The following is a 16,440-nucleotide window of genomic DNA, read 5'->3' on the forward strand; positions in this document are numbered from 1 at the left end:
TTTCATTCGTTCATTCTTTTCATTCAGCAGTCAGTCAGTCAGTCATCGGGACACTTAAGAGGACTGGAGTGTCTGTAGTGCTGATGTGACAGGTGTTTCATGGTTAGTCAGCTGGGATGAGAACTGAGTGGGGAAGAGCACCGGCTGCTGATGAACTGCTAGCCGACCCTCTAACTCTGGTAAATGAGGAAACGAAGCAACTGTCATTCATAAACATAAGTCCAAAATTTGTTTGTGGAAATGAAAGGGACTTCCTGTATGAGGCATGAGGTTTAGGCGTTAAAATTAGCTCAGCAGATCAAATGCTGACTGATGTCGGACAACAACTGGTAATGGAGAGAAAGACACTGGGAGCTCCTCTGAATGTGGCAGGAAAAGCTTTTATTCATTTCCCTGGATAGAAAAGTGGTTTCTTTAGATGGTGAAAATGTTGTTCTTACTTATGCACAGCTGAGTAATCTTTTACCAACAGGTTTCATCAGTCAGTAAAAGACTGTATTGTTGAGTTGAGTCGGATTTTTGGTATTTCTAAAGGATCCTCCTCACTGAGACCCCTGCTGAGCTGCTTCAGCGGTCCCTTTCAATGGAATTAAAGGACTGTGTGTTAGTGATGTTTATTACTTATTGGTCTTGTGACGTGTTGCTTTTAGTGCTGCGTAACGAGTGAATGTCAACATGCCAAATGCTTTACTAGTCAAAACATGATGCAGACAAAATGTTACTTTTACTGGGCTGCGACTACAGCAGCAGTGTGCTGCTCTCAGGTCGATGATGTCATGTTTTCTGTGTGTGTGTGAGTGTGAGTGAGATGGATGTACCAGATATAAATGTGTGAGAGCCATATGTGAGGTATGTGCTGCGTTTTATATATATGTGTGTGTGTGTGTGTGTGTGTTTTGTTGCTGGGTGAAAAGCTCTATAGTTAGGTCCCTCCCTCCCTGTCTCCAGGTTACCATGGGGACAGGAGGTAACTGTGTGTCGATGCGTGCGTGTGTGTGTGTAGCTATCATCATCTGTGAATTGGTAGCTTTTCGTATCACACTGCATTCGCCTAAACGGCGAAGCCAACCTGTCTCAGCAGCTCTCTCTCTCTCTCTCTCTCTCTCTCTCTCTCTCTCTCTCTCTCTCTCCCTCTTTCTCTCCCTCCCTCCCTCCTCCTTCAGTCCTTCTCTCTTCCATTCAGTGTTCAGTATATGTTTCCCTCTCTGGTAGATCGACAGTGGTTTTCAGTCATGACGGGGAACTGAGAGCTGATGAATGAAACTCCTGGAACGAGACAGACAGGGAGGCCTCAGGCATCCAGATCAGATGGCTAACTGTGTGTGTGTGTGTGTGTGTGTATCGTGTAATTTATACCTTACTGTGTCTGTATGTGTTCTAGCATTAGGTTTATGTTTGTATGTTATGTGTGTGTGCACATACTCTTTATTTCCATGTCTGTGAATATGTCACTGATTTCATTGTATGCATTGGTGTGTTTTTCTGAATGAAAGTGAGTTAATGTAATTAATGAATTAATGTATGCTTGCTGTTGGCGTTCTTGTCGTAGTTGTTGTTGCCCTCGTGGTGCTCGTGCTGTGCGCCTGATGTTGCTGTGTTGCCAGCATCAATGTATATTTCAGAGCTGTGGACATAACTGTTGCCTTGGGGTTAAATTATGAACCACTAGTCACACAGCCAAAGGTCCTTATGGGACTTCTCATCTGTTGCCTTTATATGTTCAAATTTCCATTTGTCCAAAACTTTGGGTAAATATCTGCAACACTAATGACATTCCAATCAGTTTCAGTTGTTCTTTGTATTTTGCAAATGTTTGCATGCTAACATGCTGAACTAAGATAAGCTGACCTGCTGAATGCCAGCCTGTTAGCACTGTCGCTGTGAGCGTGTGTTTTCAGTGTTTCAGTGTTTGCCTTTGGGAACTTGTAGCTCAAGTACAGCCGTGCAGAGCTGCCAGTATACAAGTGACTGCATTACATGCCTGTGGTAGTTTATGAATGTATGCATGCATACATTTCATTACATACAGTATAATGTAATGTAATACAGCAAGTAGCAATCACAGCAAGTGCAAATAAAACGGGGTAGCTGGAAAACGGGTTTGCTCCCTTTTTAAATCTGTTCTTTGGGGAAAATTCAGGTTCCCGGTCAGCTACAGCAACAGCAGAGAGACTTACGAAGTACACAAAAAACAGCAGATCTGTGTTGCCTCACTGTAGTGCACGACAGGAATTTGGGTGTTTTGACTCTTTAAATATAGCCCAAGTGGAATTAATTGAAACACTTATCTTTATGTACAGTCTTTTTTTTCTAATTGTATTTCCAGTTTCTTGCACTAGTGTCTGTCTTTCTTCTTTCTTTTTTAAAATTTTTTTCACACCAAGATGCAAGTATTAATTGAACTGTGACTTCCGTGTCTCGTTACATCCTTAAGGCTGATGTTAACAGACTGGGTGTGGCTTGGCTGCTGTAATACTGCATAAGCACTAATATGATGTATAGAGTCTGAAAATTACTATTGACGGTTGTGAAATTTAATTATGAGCTGCAGCTGAATGTTTATTGTCATCCAGCATCACATTGTTTCTCTCCCTCTGACAGTGTCCTTAATAGTCTCAACTTGACTCTATTTACTTGCAATGAGTACAACAGTTCATGTTTCTTGTTCTTGTAACAGTGTTTTCTGGATTTCTTCACATGGTTGTGACCTGCTGTGTTTTTGTGTGTCAGTTCTACCTGCAGGACACTAAAAGCAGCAACGGGACCTTCATCAACAGCCAGAGGTTGAGTCGCGGCTCGGAGGAGAGTCCGCCGTGTGAGGTTCTCTCCGGCGACATCATTCAGTTTGGCGTCGACGTCACTGAGAACACACGCAAAGGTACGTGCATATGAGAAATATATTTGCATGCAGTAGCATGTTAAAATGAATAGTATTTTTAATACACTGAAACAGTTTGTTTTGTTTGACGTTATGGTGGGAGAGATGCAGGACGGAAAGACTCAGAAAAACATGGTTATGGTGGGGTAGAACAAAGAAAGGTTTGCCCTTCCTCCATCAGGCCTGTGGTTGATAATGCACACATATATCCCTGAAATGATTACACTTGACTAACCCTTGAGGGTACCTTAGGGCTCATTATACTTAGGTCATAGACGGTATGCTTTGTATAGCTGATATCCAGGTCAAATTTTCAGCTCCACTAATACTGCTTTCATCCTGGAAACCCTGTTCATATTCTGTCTGCGTTGGACCTCATTCATATGAGACTACTCTTACTAACCCTAACCCAAGACCTAACCCTTTTGTAAACATTACTCTTTCTGTTTATCCCAGTTTACAGTTCAGAATCCAATCCTGCTAAACCACAGAATTACACAAAATTACACCACAAGTTGCTGCTCATTTTCTCAGGAAGAGTACAAGAGACCTTGTGTGCTTACAGGTTTTAGCTCTTCAACTAAAAATCATGTGTCCTTTATGAATGCGTGCTGTACAGTCTTAAATTTTTGTATGCATTTTGTTCTGGGCAGTCACTGTTTTTTTTTTTTTTTTTTTTCATTAACAATGAAAATGAGTTGGCAGGGTACATGAAATGCGCTTGAGTGATGTTATCCATCATAGTGACGGCCCAATGTAAATTCATGTCTGTCAAATACTGTATTGTTGTGTCCTCTGTTCACATGTCAGAGTTTCCTTGAATAAGACACTGAACCAGGATCCCAAATTAATTCTCTTTGGACAGAAACCCTTTACCAAATGAAAGTAGGAACAGGAAACGGGGAAACTTGTCAGCAGGGGACAGCAGAAACACACACACTTGACTGCTTGTATTTGTCTCGAGTATTGCAGTCATCGGAATAATCTCGATCAGTAAAGAGATCAGTTGTTTAGCTTTTTCGCCCCCGTAACAACACGATGTCTGGTACTAAAATGTGTTGTAGTGGTAACTGTACAGCAGTTCTGCAGTTTCAGAGCTAGTGGATGCTAGTTCAGGATAACTTCATTGTGGAACTCTGACTCAGAACTGGTAACAAGTACTGAAGTATTGTACATTAACGTGGTGGTTTTCTGTTTGTCTTTCCAGTCACTCATGGCTGCATTGTGTCAACAATCAAACTCTTCCTACCTGATGGGATGGAGGCACGCAGACGAAGCGAGTAAGCAGTCTCAGTTGGTTAATACTGATAAATTAATTGCTTATGTTGGTCCTTACAAATCCTATGGCGAGCGCGAATGTTAGATGGTTTGAATGAAATTGTTTGAAACTGCTTGTTTGTCCCACATTGTCACTGGACGGAATGAACCAGTTTGTGATGGTATTAGTAGACTACTTCCACACACACACCAGATTTCTGCTTTCATAGTAATGTGATTAGTGTCAGTCTGGTTGTTGGTGAGGATAATCAGTTTGTTAACAAGCTGTGAGGGAAATAGTCTCTGTGTGTTGATCTTTATGACAACATTTAAGAACTATTGTTGGTGTTGGACAAGTGGTCATTTGATGTTTATGTGGGTTCATGCTGTGAGTTACACATTATAGTAACGGCACCACGACACCACAGGTGTGTGTGTGTGTGTGTGTGTGTGTGTGTGTGTGTGTGTGTGTGTGTGTGTGTGTGTCTGTGTGTGTGTACGTACAGTTAAATGGGCAGACCAGCAGCTGACCCACCATGGAACTTCCTACTGTACTGGGAGTCCCACCTGTGTGTGTGTGTGTGTGTCTCTGAGAGAGAGTGGAGTGAGTTTGTAATTGGCTGCTATAGATGCCATGTGGAATCTGTGTGTGTGTGTGTGTGTGTGTGTGTGTGTGTGTGTGTGTGTGTGTGTGTGTGTGTTATGCTGCGGCACAGTGCCATGGTGGGCAGTGCCATCTGCTGCCCTGCTGTCCAGTCTTCAGCCTGGAAAACACAAACGAGCATCCTGACCCGCATGGATACGATACAGACTGAATTAACGAGTTTCAAGTCTGTTCTGCTCCTGCTGTCTGTGTTGGCAAACGAAGAGTTGATTTCCAAAACACCACTTACACTTACATGCTTCAGACACAATCTTATTTTAGCTGTTTTTGATCGCTTATCAACTCCTGAGGGAAATATTTGTCTCTTTAGCTGCTAAGCGTCCCAGTAGAGTCACCAGCTACTCGCCAACTGTGTCAGTTTGGTGTTGGGTGCTGAGCAGATTGTCTAAATTGGAGACAACTAAACAATGAGACTATAAACAACTATAAAACTCTGAAAAGCTGAGGCGAGCCATCATCACCACTAGTTCCAACAAGATAAAATGTTGACCATTTGAATCATGTATATTACAAAAAATATACATTATAGCCAACGGAACACTAGCATATCTTCATGCCCGGAGCTGAGATGTAAATTCGCCACTGAGCTGGTTAGATGAAGACCTGTGGCTGCTTAAATAGCTTAGATTAACTCAAACCTTCAACTTTTCATCAGTGTTAACACCACATTCTATTCTGAACTTGGTGTTTTGCGGTGTAACCTCACAGATTATCCAAACTACTGATGTGTAACCGATGTCTCAGGATTGTACAAATACTTCCTGGTTGAATTTGCCAGGTTCATGTGAATACAATGTTCATAGAATTAAGATATTACTGATCGATCAATACTTTATTAAAAATATCTCTTGTAGGGACAGGAGTACATTTTACCATCACAGGCTTACATATCCGGGATACGTGACAAAAACTTTGTCCAATGTAGCATTTTTTTAATGAATTAACATTTTCTTAAAGCAAAGACAGCCTTAACTTCTAATTGTATTTAAGTCTACGCGCTGCAGCCCTGTCTTTTTACAGTGCAGCTGGGGAGAGAGTGATGTGAAGCTAAATCAGACAGATTTATTAATAGCTGAAGAATGTGTCTGTTCCTTGGTGTTAGCATTAGCCATCTGGAATTCTGCCAGGAACAGTCGCCCTCTGTGTGTGAGCAAAGCATCTGTGATCATACAGGAGACAAAATATGTGTCCCTTGGAAACTTGATTCAGCTGTGTTTTTCCTCACAACTCTGTTTATGCCTAACATGAAAACAGTAGATTAATTTACTGGTGGAAGTAATGGCTTAAATAGCTGCAGTATGTGCTCTCTCTTGTCACTTTAATTAGTTTTCATGGAGAATAAAAGGCAGTGGGGAAAAAGTGTGTGAACACACCCATATTGTGTTTTCCATCTAATGCCACCACCTGCTGTGATGTCATTGATTTGGGTGTGGCCAGTGAAGTTTGAAATTTGTGCAGCAGCTTTGCGCCCCTGTGATTCAATACAGAGTCATGCTTTCACAATATCACCAAGAGGAGAACATGACAAAAAGATCCAATTCATGAGTCAGAGCTAGTTGTAAATTACAGCTGTAATTCTGCTTTGCTTGGCGTTTCAGGAAATGTGGAGCTTCTATGTTGGAATAATAATTCCAGCAGATAAAAATGTGAGGTACCTCGTTCAGATCTGTTTCAGGTTTAATCACCATTTTTTTGATCTCCAGTCACTGTTGTTCATGACAATAGCTCACCTTTGTTTCCCTTATCAGACTGTTATCTCTTCCTTAAATGACCTACACTCTCTCACTCGTGTTCAGAGAGGATGTTTCATTTTCAGAACCATGGCTCTCTCCCACCTGAGTGGAGCCATCGAATGTCAGCTTTTAAATAGATGAGATACTAAAAATGATGACTCCACCCGCCCATGCAGTGGCAGGTTAGTTGTCCAGCACACCTTCAGCCAGCCACATACCATAGAGAGGGGTTTATTTCCTCACAGTGACTGCCAACAGGGGTGGAGCTACAGTAACTCACACAAGTTAAAAGAAGAAAATCATCTGTTTTGCCCAGAGGGGAGGAGGGGCAGAAAGTATAAGGAAAGAAAGAAAGTTTGTGTTATGGAATGACTTCACTCATGCTGTGGAAAAGAAAGGAATCAGCTGCTTGGTCTAAAACTAGGGGAGAAAATGAAGTAGCGGGGAAGGATCCATTTTCTCAGGGGAGTAGCTGAGTCAGGCTGAGATAGAGGCCGAACAGTGAACTTTGTCCTGTGATAAATCGCCGGCTGATACACAGGAAGAAGACGGTGACAGGTAACGTCTGTGCTGTCCAGAATCTGAGCCAGGATTTTTAGGTTCAGACGGTCCTGACATGCTGCTGCTTGTTCTAGCTTTATAACTAAATACTGTAATGATAAAGGCTCTCTTTCTTTGTGTTCTGGCAGAATATGAAAGTTGAACTGTTAATTCTGTCTGTGAATGGGGCAGAAAATAATATCCATCCTGCCCTGAAATGATGCTGGACATCTGAAGTGCTAGATATTTGTTAAAGAGCATACAACACGGGTTGTTTCTCGTTACGTTCAGATGACTGTTGAGTTTGCCAAAGAGAGCTCTGTATAATTCATGTGAAACTGAACAGTTGGATAAAAGGCAACTCTGCAGAGGACCACTTACAATAATACTTCACCAGCCACATTAAGCTAATTACTTTAATCTGCATTCTCCATGTACTGAGTAAAAGGACCTCATATGTTTTCATAGAGCGGCTGTGTACCTTTGGAAATGTAAGTAATCTTCTCCAGAGACAGAGGAAAGGACAGCTCTTTAATCCAGGAAATGAACTTTGGTCTTCCTTGAAAGAGCTAACTCTTTGCAAGTTACAAAGCTTTACAATGATATGAACCAGAGAAAAGCACCACATTGTCAGGGTGAAAACGGCAAATACCTTGCTTTTTCCCTTGATAAGTTGTTAGTATACATGTATCTATAGATCTCAGAATTGTTGTACTAAGTAAAGTTGGCAAAATTTAGAAACAGAAAAGATAAAGTAAAGAAGAGACATTTGGTGCTAGCTTCTGGTGCTTGATAGGTGTTTGATGGTTTGTGCTGAGGTGTGATGCTGAGCCATATGTGTGACAGGTCAAAATGTTCATCAAGAGAGCTTCCCAAAGTATCTGAGCAGGATGCAGATGGAAACTACTGCCAGTGTTTTCCATCATCAGCCTCTCCAGTCTCTGTTGGACCGCATGCAAACGCACTCAGCTAAGTCTGATGTGGATGCCTGATTGGACCGGCTGCACTTGGCGTGTGTGTGTGTGTGTGTGTGTGTGTGTGTGTGTGTGTGTGTGTGTGTGTGTGTGTGTGTGTATGTATGTGTAGGCAGACTTGATGCTTTGTGAGCCATAGTTTAAGAGCTGAGAATTTAGGTCATGTTAAATGCTGGATTTTTTTTCTCTATCTTTTTAATGTGTGATATTCTGGAGCTGGTCTGATCTGGTTTTCACACTAAGTGTCTGATGATGACTGAAAATGATTTGTTTGATGTAGTTCGAGTTTGCTGAGGACACCTGTTGTGCGGGTCCATTTTTCATGGTCGTCATGAAAGTTATAGTCTCTGCAAGAGAAGTCTATGGCTGAACTGGATTGTTGTGTTTAGGGTCTTAAAACTCATAGACCACCAGGATCCCCCAGCACTACTTCTGTTATTGTCAGTCCCACAGGTGTTTACTTCTGTCGCATACCAAACAGCACATCACCAAACGAAGGGCCTGCAGTCATGCCAGCGGCTCTGTGAAGCTGTACCTGGGCACAAAAGTGTTTTGGGCTAAAGGTCAACATCAACATGATGATGCAAACATACGGACGTTTACTGGGGTATAATGTTTAGTATGTTCACTGTCAACATCTGCTAATTAGCATTGAAGACAAAGTACAGAGGAATATCATTAGTTTTGTGGGTATATAGCCATACATCAGTGTTAGACAAAAACTCACCAGAGTCATTACAATTCATCTTTAGGGGAACATGACTGACAATCCGTCCAGTGGCAGATGCTTTTTACTACACAACCTCAAATACATGAACCTGTTGTGGTGCCAGAGGAAATCAAGATATCTGAAATTGATCTCTGTGAATGTGTTGTGCTATCTAAAAAATGTATATTTGATTATTTATATATATATATTGATAATTTTTTAATACACAGATAATGTAATGTAAATAATCCAGCACAGATGTTGGTCCTTGTAGTGGGAATTAGATATCATGACAGACTTGTGGTTTGTGTAAATGTTTGTGTCAATCCATCCAACAGTTGTACTGTTGTTATTATTATTATTAGTTTGGGCCAACTGAATGGCAGACAGGCTAACATTGGCATCCCTGGAGCCATGCTGTGAGCACAGCTAAAAATGATGAGGGCAGATCTACTGTATCCTTTTTAATGACCTCCATGTGCAAACATCCCTGTTTGTAAATTGGAAACACAAGTAAAAACCCAGCCATGAGTTCAGGTTCTGTGAAGCAGCACCTTACAGGCTGTCAAATTCCTACTGTGGAAAAGGGCAATTGGATTCATGAACTGGTGAGAATAAATAAATAAGTCATGTATTGGGCATCTCCTGCTGTGATGATGCAGTTTGAGTGACAGAACAGCTGCTGCCGGTGGGGATAATTAAGACATCATTATGCACAGTGATTGCTGTGGTGATGACGATTAAAGTGTGACAGACCGCTGTGACTGAATGAATGTAGCAGAAACAAACTGTTTGAACCGCACAGTAAGATGAAGTCATTAAGCTCAAGAGCCCTTTTCAGCAATTCACACCACCAGTGTCCAGCAGTTGGCAAGACGTTGGAACATAAAACTGCTGCACAATAAATGCTGAACTGCTAGTATCCATCATTTAATAATTATTTTAATTGGCTCCTGGAAAAAGCAACTAAAACTCTAATTTGAAGGCAAAAGTGCACTCCAGTTTCATCCAGCCAGTTTCTTTCAGTCTGCCTCTCTGCAGAGTTTACTACACATCATCACGATTGTTTCTTTGTGTATTTTGATGTGAAATGTAGGTCAAAACGATCTGCTGTCACAGCTCACAGAAGCTTATTAGAAAAACAAAACACCAGATTAGAGATTAAAAGTCTTGAACCATGCGAAACGTTGAAGTTTCTACGACCTGATGGATGCTTGGAATTCTTCCTGAGTGTGAGGCGATGGACATGCAGCAGAGCTCAGTGTAGGGCAGCTCTGACACGAAAACACTGAGCTCAGCACAGTGAAATCACAGAACGGATGATGTTGCTCTGTGGAAGTAGTTTGTCACACTGAAGGAGAGCAGCAGCAGAAACCCTGATCTCTGCAAAGAACCTGCACTGTTGGTGCTAAAAGTAGTTATTGGTTTATTCTTTGACATATGTTTTATCCAGTTGACTTACTGAAGCTTTGACCTTGAGTACAAAGCAGCCATCACTAATGAATGAATGAAAAGGATTTAGAAATGTTTAAATTGGTAACATAAGTTCTGACAGCCCAGAGAAAGCTGTGTTTTCAGATAACCTGACAATACATGAGCCAAGTGTGACTTTGTGTGTGACCCCCCCCATGACCTCAAGTGTAGTTCACTGGTGGAGGAATATATTAGGGACGAAGTCAGTGCATCTGAAGTGTTGTAGTATGTATTCACTGAGAGATTTATTATTCCTTTATACACTTGCTGTAGGAAGCTGCTACATTCTCCGCCTCTCCTGCTGGTTCGTAGTTACATATTAACAGAGTTGGATTATATTTTCCCCCAGAGTCAAGTTTACCTTCACTACTGAACTCTGAGTGCTCCCAGGTTAATTCTGGATTACCTTCAACACCACCCCCGCCCCCCATTAAAGCAAACCTGTGTGACCTTGTGCTGCTGGAAGATATCGCACTTTGGATAAATATCTCCACAGAGGTCATGTTCATACAAATGGTGGCCAATTTTCCCCACAGTGTGACTCAGACCTGCTGTTGTTTTAGTGCTGTGTGAACAAAAAGCCCACATGGATTCTCATCTGTTTCTGGTTGGTTTAATTTCCTCTGATGCATCAAATGGCCTGCAATGAATGGTGTTCTATACATAGCCAAAACAATTATGTATATCACTGGCATTCAGGCAGGAATGGACCTCAAAAGCTACCTGTTTAAAATAAACGTTACTGTGTAGATAAATCCAGGGACACAGCCACAGGAATCAGTTTCACACCTAAGTTTGTGAGTGAGTTGATTGGTTGTACCTTAAAGCAACATATAATGGATCAAAAAGGTTTAATTCCCCTCTTGATAATCAGGTTCTCACTCATCTTCCTTCTCTCTGAAGGAACATAATTGCCAGTACTTTTGCAAAGGCCGTTCTTTTGTTTTTGAAAACTGGCCTCAGGCTGCTCTGTGTGTGTGTAAGTGAGCTGTCACATCCCTCATTGACTTTAATTGTACTTTAAGGAATCCTTGTCCATCTTAATGATCGACCGGCTGTGTTCAGCAACCGTAACACACTGATTTACCCCTTCTGCAAAGCCTATTCGTCTGTGTGCGTTCGATGACAACATTTCTTCTTGAAATTAAACAGCAGCTGGACAAAATGGCAGAAACAAGTAATAATACAGTCCTATAGTTAAAACCCTGTTGGGTAAAACTCGATGTTTTGTTGTTGTTAATGTTTTGTTTTCTTGTGACCCTTGCAGGTGCTGATTGAACTTGGTCTTTTTTAAGGCTGTAGTTGAACTCTTGTAAAGTATTCCCTCCCGTGTGTTTGTGCTCGTGTGTGCGCGTGTGCAGCCTGGACCATAGATAAACATGATTTGATTTGACACATCATCAGCTTCAATGTGCTGAGATGTAGTTTTTGTTTAAAAAAAAAAAAAGATAAGAGAGTAAAAACTAAGTGCCACAAGGCCTTTAAGAACAACTTTTTTTTTTCTCTCTCTGTCGCCGTGGTTACTCCATGTGTCTTCACTCCCTGCTGTTTCCATGGTGACAAAGTGTTTTCTCATCTTCTTCCTCTTTCAGTGTTATCCAGACTCCATTACCACTACCTGTAGACAAGGTAAGAACTGAAATGTGTGTGTCGTCCTGTGTGTGCAAGCTGTTTGTCACAGATTTGTATGCATGCTGCTCTCTGTGTGTTGGGTGGTTTTTGCAGACATAAGTAGTCTTTGTGCGCACATACGCAAACACACACAGATTGGAGTAGTCAGCTGATAGAGGAATGCAGGGATTGCTGCCAGTTTCTGTTTCCACACTACTGAAGTCTTTCATGTTATCAGGAGGCAAAGTTTTTACTTGACAACAGAGTATTTAAAGTCTAACAGAAATTACACAAATTTTAGATTCGTATGGCATACATACACTGCTCTGTAAATCATTTGTGCTCTTCTTCTTTGAGAAGTAAGTGAGAAGCCAAAGGGAGAAGTTCTGATATATTTTTTTTTTTGTTTTGTGATGGCAGCCTTTCGTGTTGCATTCAGAATAGAACAGAATACCTTTATTGTCATTGTAGACACAGCAAACCATGAAATTGGTAGAGCAGCTCTGTAAGGTGCTTAGGTGCAAACATAAAACACGGGAGATAAAAATTACTAATAAAATAAAATATATAAAACATACAGTGAATATGATAAATACTTTGCAGTCAATATTGCACGTTAGCAATTAGCATTGAACACAAATGTTTAAGGTGTGAAAAGAGTAGCAGCATAGTGGCATGTAATGCAGTATGGTTCTGGTACCTGCTTCCATTGAGACCTTATTTTATTACAGTCAGTCAAGTTTTGCATACAGCAGCAATGTCAGCGTGCTGTCATAGGCAGAGCAGATGGTCGCACTGAGCCAGACAGGAGCTACACGACAACATAGCAGCTTTCCTGCTACAGCCTCCCTATCTGGCTTACAAACACGACCACACATCTCGTTCTGAACCTTAGCTTGTTGAACGAGCAACCAAACATTCACCAGGGAAAAGTACGCTGCTCTGGCCTGTTTGCGGGCCAGATAGCTAATTAGCTGGTCAGCTGAAGCACATTAAACAGCGTGTAAATGTTACTGGTCCATACTCTGCAGTAACACTGTAACAACACACTGTCTGCCCATGACATGTAGACTTCACGTATCATTAACAGTCTTTTTAAAAATGCATGCTTTGATTGACTATAAAAAGAGATGACTCAGTCTGATTTTTTTGCTGAACTTTAAATGTTTGTCCACCAAAGTTAAAACATTGTCCCATAAGTCTTGTTCTCTGTTCGGAGGTGAAACTGGGTTCTGACACTGTGGGATCATGACATGGGATCTTCTCTGTGGGCTGAAGTCATGCTGCTCTGAGGGACAAGTTTATTGTATGGTTGCTTGTATTTAGGCAATACGTAAGATGTGAGAACTTTGTTTGCTCAGTGAAAACACATGTGTGTGTGTGAGGGGGTGTACTTTTATCATTTGATATTGTACTGAACAATGCCAGACTAATTGTTAAAGTGTGCTTAACCAAACCGCACCATGTTAACTTTCTCTGCTGCCTCACCCTGTTCTGTGTTTCCCTCAAACAGTGAGAACAACAGGGCCTCAGTGTAACATGTCTGAGGAATGTAGGCTGGAGCTTTGTGTGTGTGTGTGTGTGTGTGTGTGTGTGTGTGTGTGTGTGTCTGTCTCAAGGAGGAGCTGTGATTAGATTTGTACCACTTTTTCTCCACCATAATTAAGTGTCCTAAAGCAGGATCTTTCCACCACCTGGGGCTCAAAAGACACGCAAACTGAATCATGGACTCTCTTGCTCACACACACACACACACACACACACACACACACACAGAGGCTGTCACATTGACTAAAAGTAGAAGTGTATTGAATACACAGACTTAGTTTGTGGTTTTTGGACAGACCACATGTAGCTGTGGTTTCACCAAAGTGTGATCAGGATCAGTGTCAGAAGTGTTGGGGCCAAAGGGGTCATGATGCTTTCATCACTGTCAGACTTAAAAAAAAAATAATAAAAAAAAATGTTAGCGTACATTTGGAGCACCATTGGTTGTGAAATGCTTCAGGATGTTTAGGTGGATTTGAATCTCATGTCTGGGTGTTAAATTCAGAGGTACAGTTAGGACCTGGAGTGAGAAATTCAGATGCATTTATGCATTTCTACTCTGTGTTACTCTGTGTGTGTTTGTACAGAGTAGACTATGCTTTTGACCTCTGGTTTTTCATCTATTTGTTAACCTTCGAGTCAAACACAAGGCTGAATGAAGACCGTGTTACCATTTTGTGTGTGTGTGTCCTTTTTAGGTTGCAGCCAACACTCCCAGTATGTATTCTCAGGAACTGTTCCAGCTCTCCCAGTATCTACAGGTAACTTACTGACACCTACTGGCCGTATTGTGGAACTACACTAAAAATAGATCAGACATACTAAAGCCATCACATGTGGTATAGCACAACAAATTCAGGCAACCTAAAGCGCTGTGAACAATTTCAGCATTGAGGGGAACGATGCAGAATTTAACAATCTGGGATGACTTTGTCTCGCTGATCAGGAGTGACTTAATTACGTAGCGCAAACCGTCCATTTTTCATTAACCACAATTCAGAATCAGGCCAATTGAAGTATAAAAACCACCAGTAACATAACAGGAGAGGAGACCACACAAATGTCCATTCTGAGAGGAGCAGTAATGATCTGTGATCAGTGAAGCGCAGAAAAGAACTAAAGCTGAGGAGTAGGTGGAATTATTTCTGAAAGGAAGTACTGCGGTATCTTTTGCTAAAGACTTATGTAACCTTGTCTTTTTCATTTATGAAGAACTCTGATCAAAACATGTTCCCCTTGTAGGCCAAATGATTTCATTTCCTCATGAAAGAGACCTGATCGTTAATGCCCTCTGATGCACTTTTTCAAAGCTACATGAGTCAGCTGTCAGATGTACAGATACTGCAAAGCTATTCACTTGTGAAATTAAAAGCAACAACAGCATAAGAGACTAGCTGCGCAGAGTTCATTGAAGATTAACGCTCCTGATTTTCTTATTTTTCTCATTTGAAAAATTGATTATCTATTTCTCTCCCTCTGGCAGGAGGCCTTACACAGAGAACAGATGTTGGAGCAGAAGTTAGCCACTCTGCAGCGTCTGCTAGCCAACACTCAGGAGGCCTCAGAGAGCAGCTGGCAGGTAGGAAATGACATTATCATACAATAGCCCGGTACTGTGATACAGACAGGTACAAGTGTCATGATACATCCTCAGGGGTGTAACTCCATCTGGTTTCAGTGTGTGTCAGAAACTCACTCAAACATTCTCTGCATTGTTTTCCGTATCACGTGAAGCCGTGATCATCTGTTCTTGCAGTGTTTTGTTATAGTAGAATGATTGTATAAAAGGTATGTTCCAGCTTGTGAATACTCTTAATCACAAAATCAAAATGGTTGTTAAGACTTAGGATAGTGTTTTTGGTGATTTTAATCTGTCCAGCAAACAAATATCGCTCAGATCCATCTATCTGCAAATCTATCACAAAAACCATCGCTTGCTGTTGTGTTTGTCACGCGGTCCCCTTTTATGTCATACGAAATGAACAGGTATGTCCAACAAGCTGTAAACTGAGTGTGTCTTCTCAGGCTCTGATCGATGAAGACCGTCTGCTCTCCAGACTGGAGGTGATGGGCAGTCAGCTACAGGCTTACTCTAAGGTAATACACACACTCATGTGGCTCTGTAACAATATCTCATGATAGAAATGACAAATTCTCCTGCAACAAATCAGTCCTTTGTTCTTGTGTCACAGTCCCAGACGGAGGAAGGGATCCGTAAGGAGCTCTTGGCTCTTCAGGAGGACAAACACAACTATGAGACGACGGCGAAGGAGTCTCTGAGGAGAGTCCTGCAGGAGAAGATCGAGGTGGTCAGGAAGCTGTCAGAGGTGGAGGTAGGACACGCACACACACTGCGTGCTTACTCTGCGAGGATAGTTTGTTGTTTTGAGGCAATTGCCTCTTGCACTGGTGAAACCCAAAGGTGTTTGTTTTGTTTTTTGTTCCTGCTGCCCTGCAGCGCTCTCTGAGTAACACGGAGGATGAGTGCACCCACCTGAAGGAGATGTCTGAGAGGGGCCAGGAGGAGCTGAGGGAGCTCGCCAACAAGTACAACGCCTCTGTCAACGAGATCAAAGAGCTCACAGACAAAATTAAGGTACGTGCACAGACACTGGAATCCGATCTGTGAGGTTTTCTGTAGTTGATGCTGCTTGCTCACTTTTTATTATAATTGTTTAAATATTTACTCTTTACTCCCTCCTTTTCAAACCCTCCTCCCCATCTCCTCCTCCAGGCAGCGGAGGGCCGGCAGGAGGAGCTGACACAGCGGGGAGCGATGGAGAAGAGGGAGTTGGAGCTGCGGATTGAGGAGATGGAGGAGAAGGAGCAGGTTCTCCAGGCTCGCATCGAAGCTCTGCAGGCTGACAACGACTTTACCAACGAGAGGCTCTCCGCCCTGCAGGGTATACACTCACACACTCACACACACACACACCCCCACCCCCACACCCACCCACCCACCCCCTAACTTTTAACAAACTGACTGCACCCTGCAAGCCAATCACTTTCACTCGGGGTCAGAACATGTCTTTGTCCAGTCAAGAGGCTCGGCT

The 16,440-nt window shown here is 42.0% G+C and overlaps 1 protein-coding gene across 10 annotated transcripts in view; it reads left to right on the top strand.

Moving 5' to 3' along the window:
- Positions 1-16,440, top strand: part of slmapa (sarcolemma associated protein a) — a 50,111-nt gene that overhangs the window by 14,482 nt on the left and 19,189 nt on the right. For 9 of the 10 annotated variants that reach the window (XM_046384930.1, XM_046384929.1, XM_046384928.1 and 6 more), the window contains exons 2-10: positions 2,731-2,878; positions 4,086-4,158; positions 11,821-11,857; positions 14,086-14,148; positions 14,871-14,966; positions 15,413-15,484; positions 15,580-15,720; positions 15,846-15,983; positions 16,122-16,290. In XM_046384930.1, coding sequence (XP_046240886.1) covers positions 2,731-2,878; positions 4,086-4,158; positions 11,821-11,857; positions 14,086-14,148; positions 14,871-14,966; positions 15,413-15,484; positions 15,580-15,720; positions 15,846-15,983; positions 16,122-16,290 — 937 coding nt within the window. Of the gene's footprint in view, positions 1-2,730; positions 2,879-4,085; positions 4,159-5,299; positions 7,091-11,820; positions 11,858-14,085; positions 14,149-14,870; positions 14,967-15,412; positions 15,485-15,579; positions 15,721-15,845; positions 15,984-16,121; positions 16,291-16,440 lie in introns of those variants that run through there. The other variant, XM_046384938.1, reaches the window with a different exon arrangement.

Source organism: Scatophagus argus, chromosome 3 (genome assembly GCF_020382885.2).
Source record: "Scatophagus argus isolate fScaArg1 chromosome 3, fScaArg1.pri, whole genome shotgun sequence".
Taxonomy (NCBI): domain Eukaryota; kingdom Metazoa; phylum Chordata; class Actinopteri; family Scatophagidae; genus Scatophagus; species Scatophagus argus.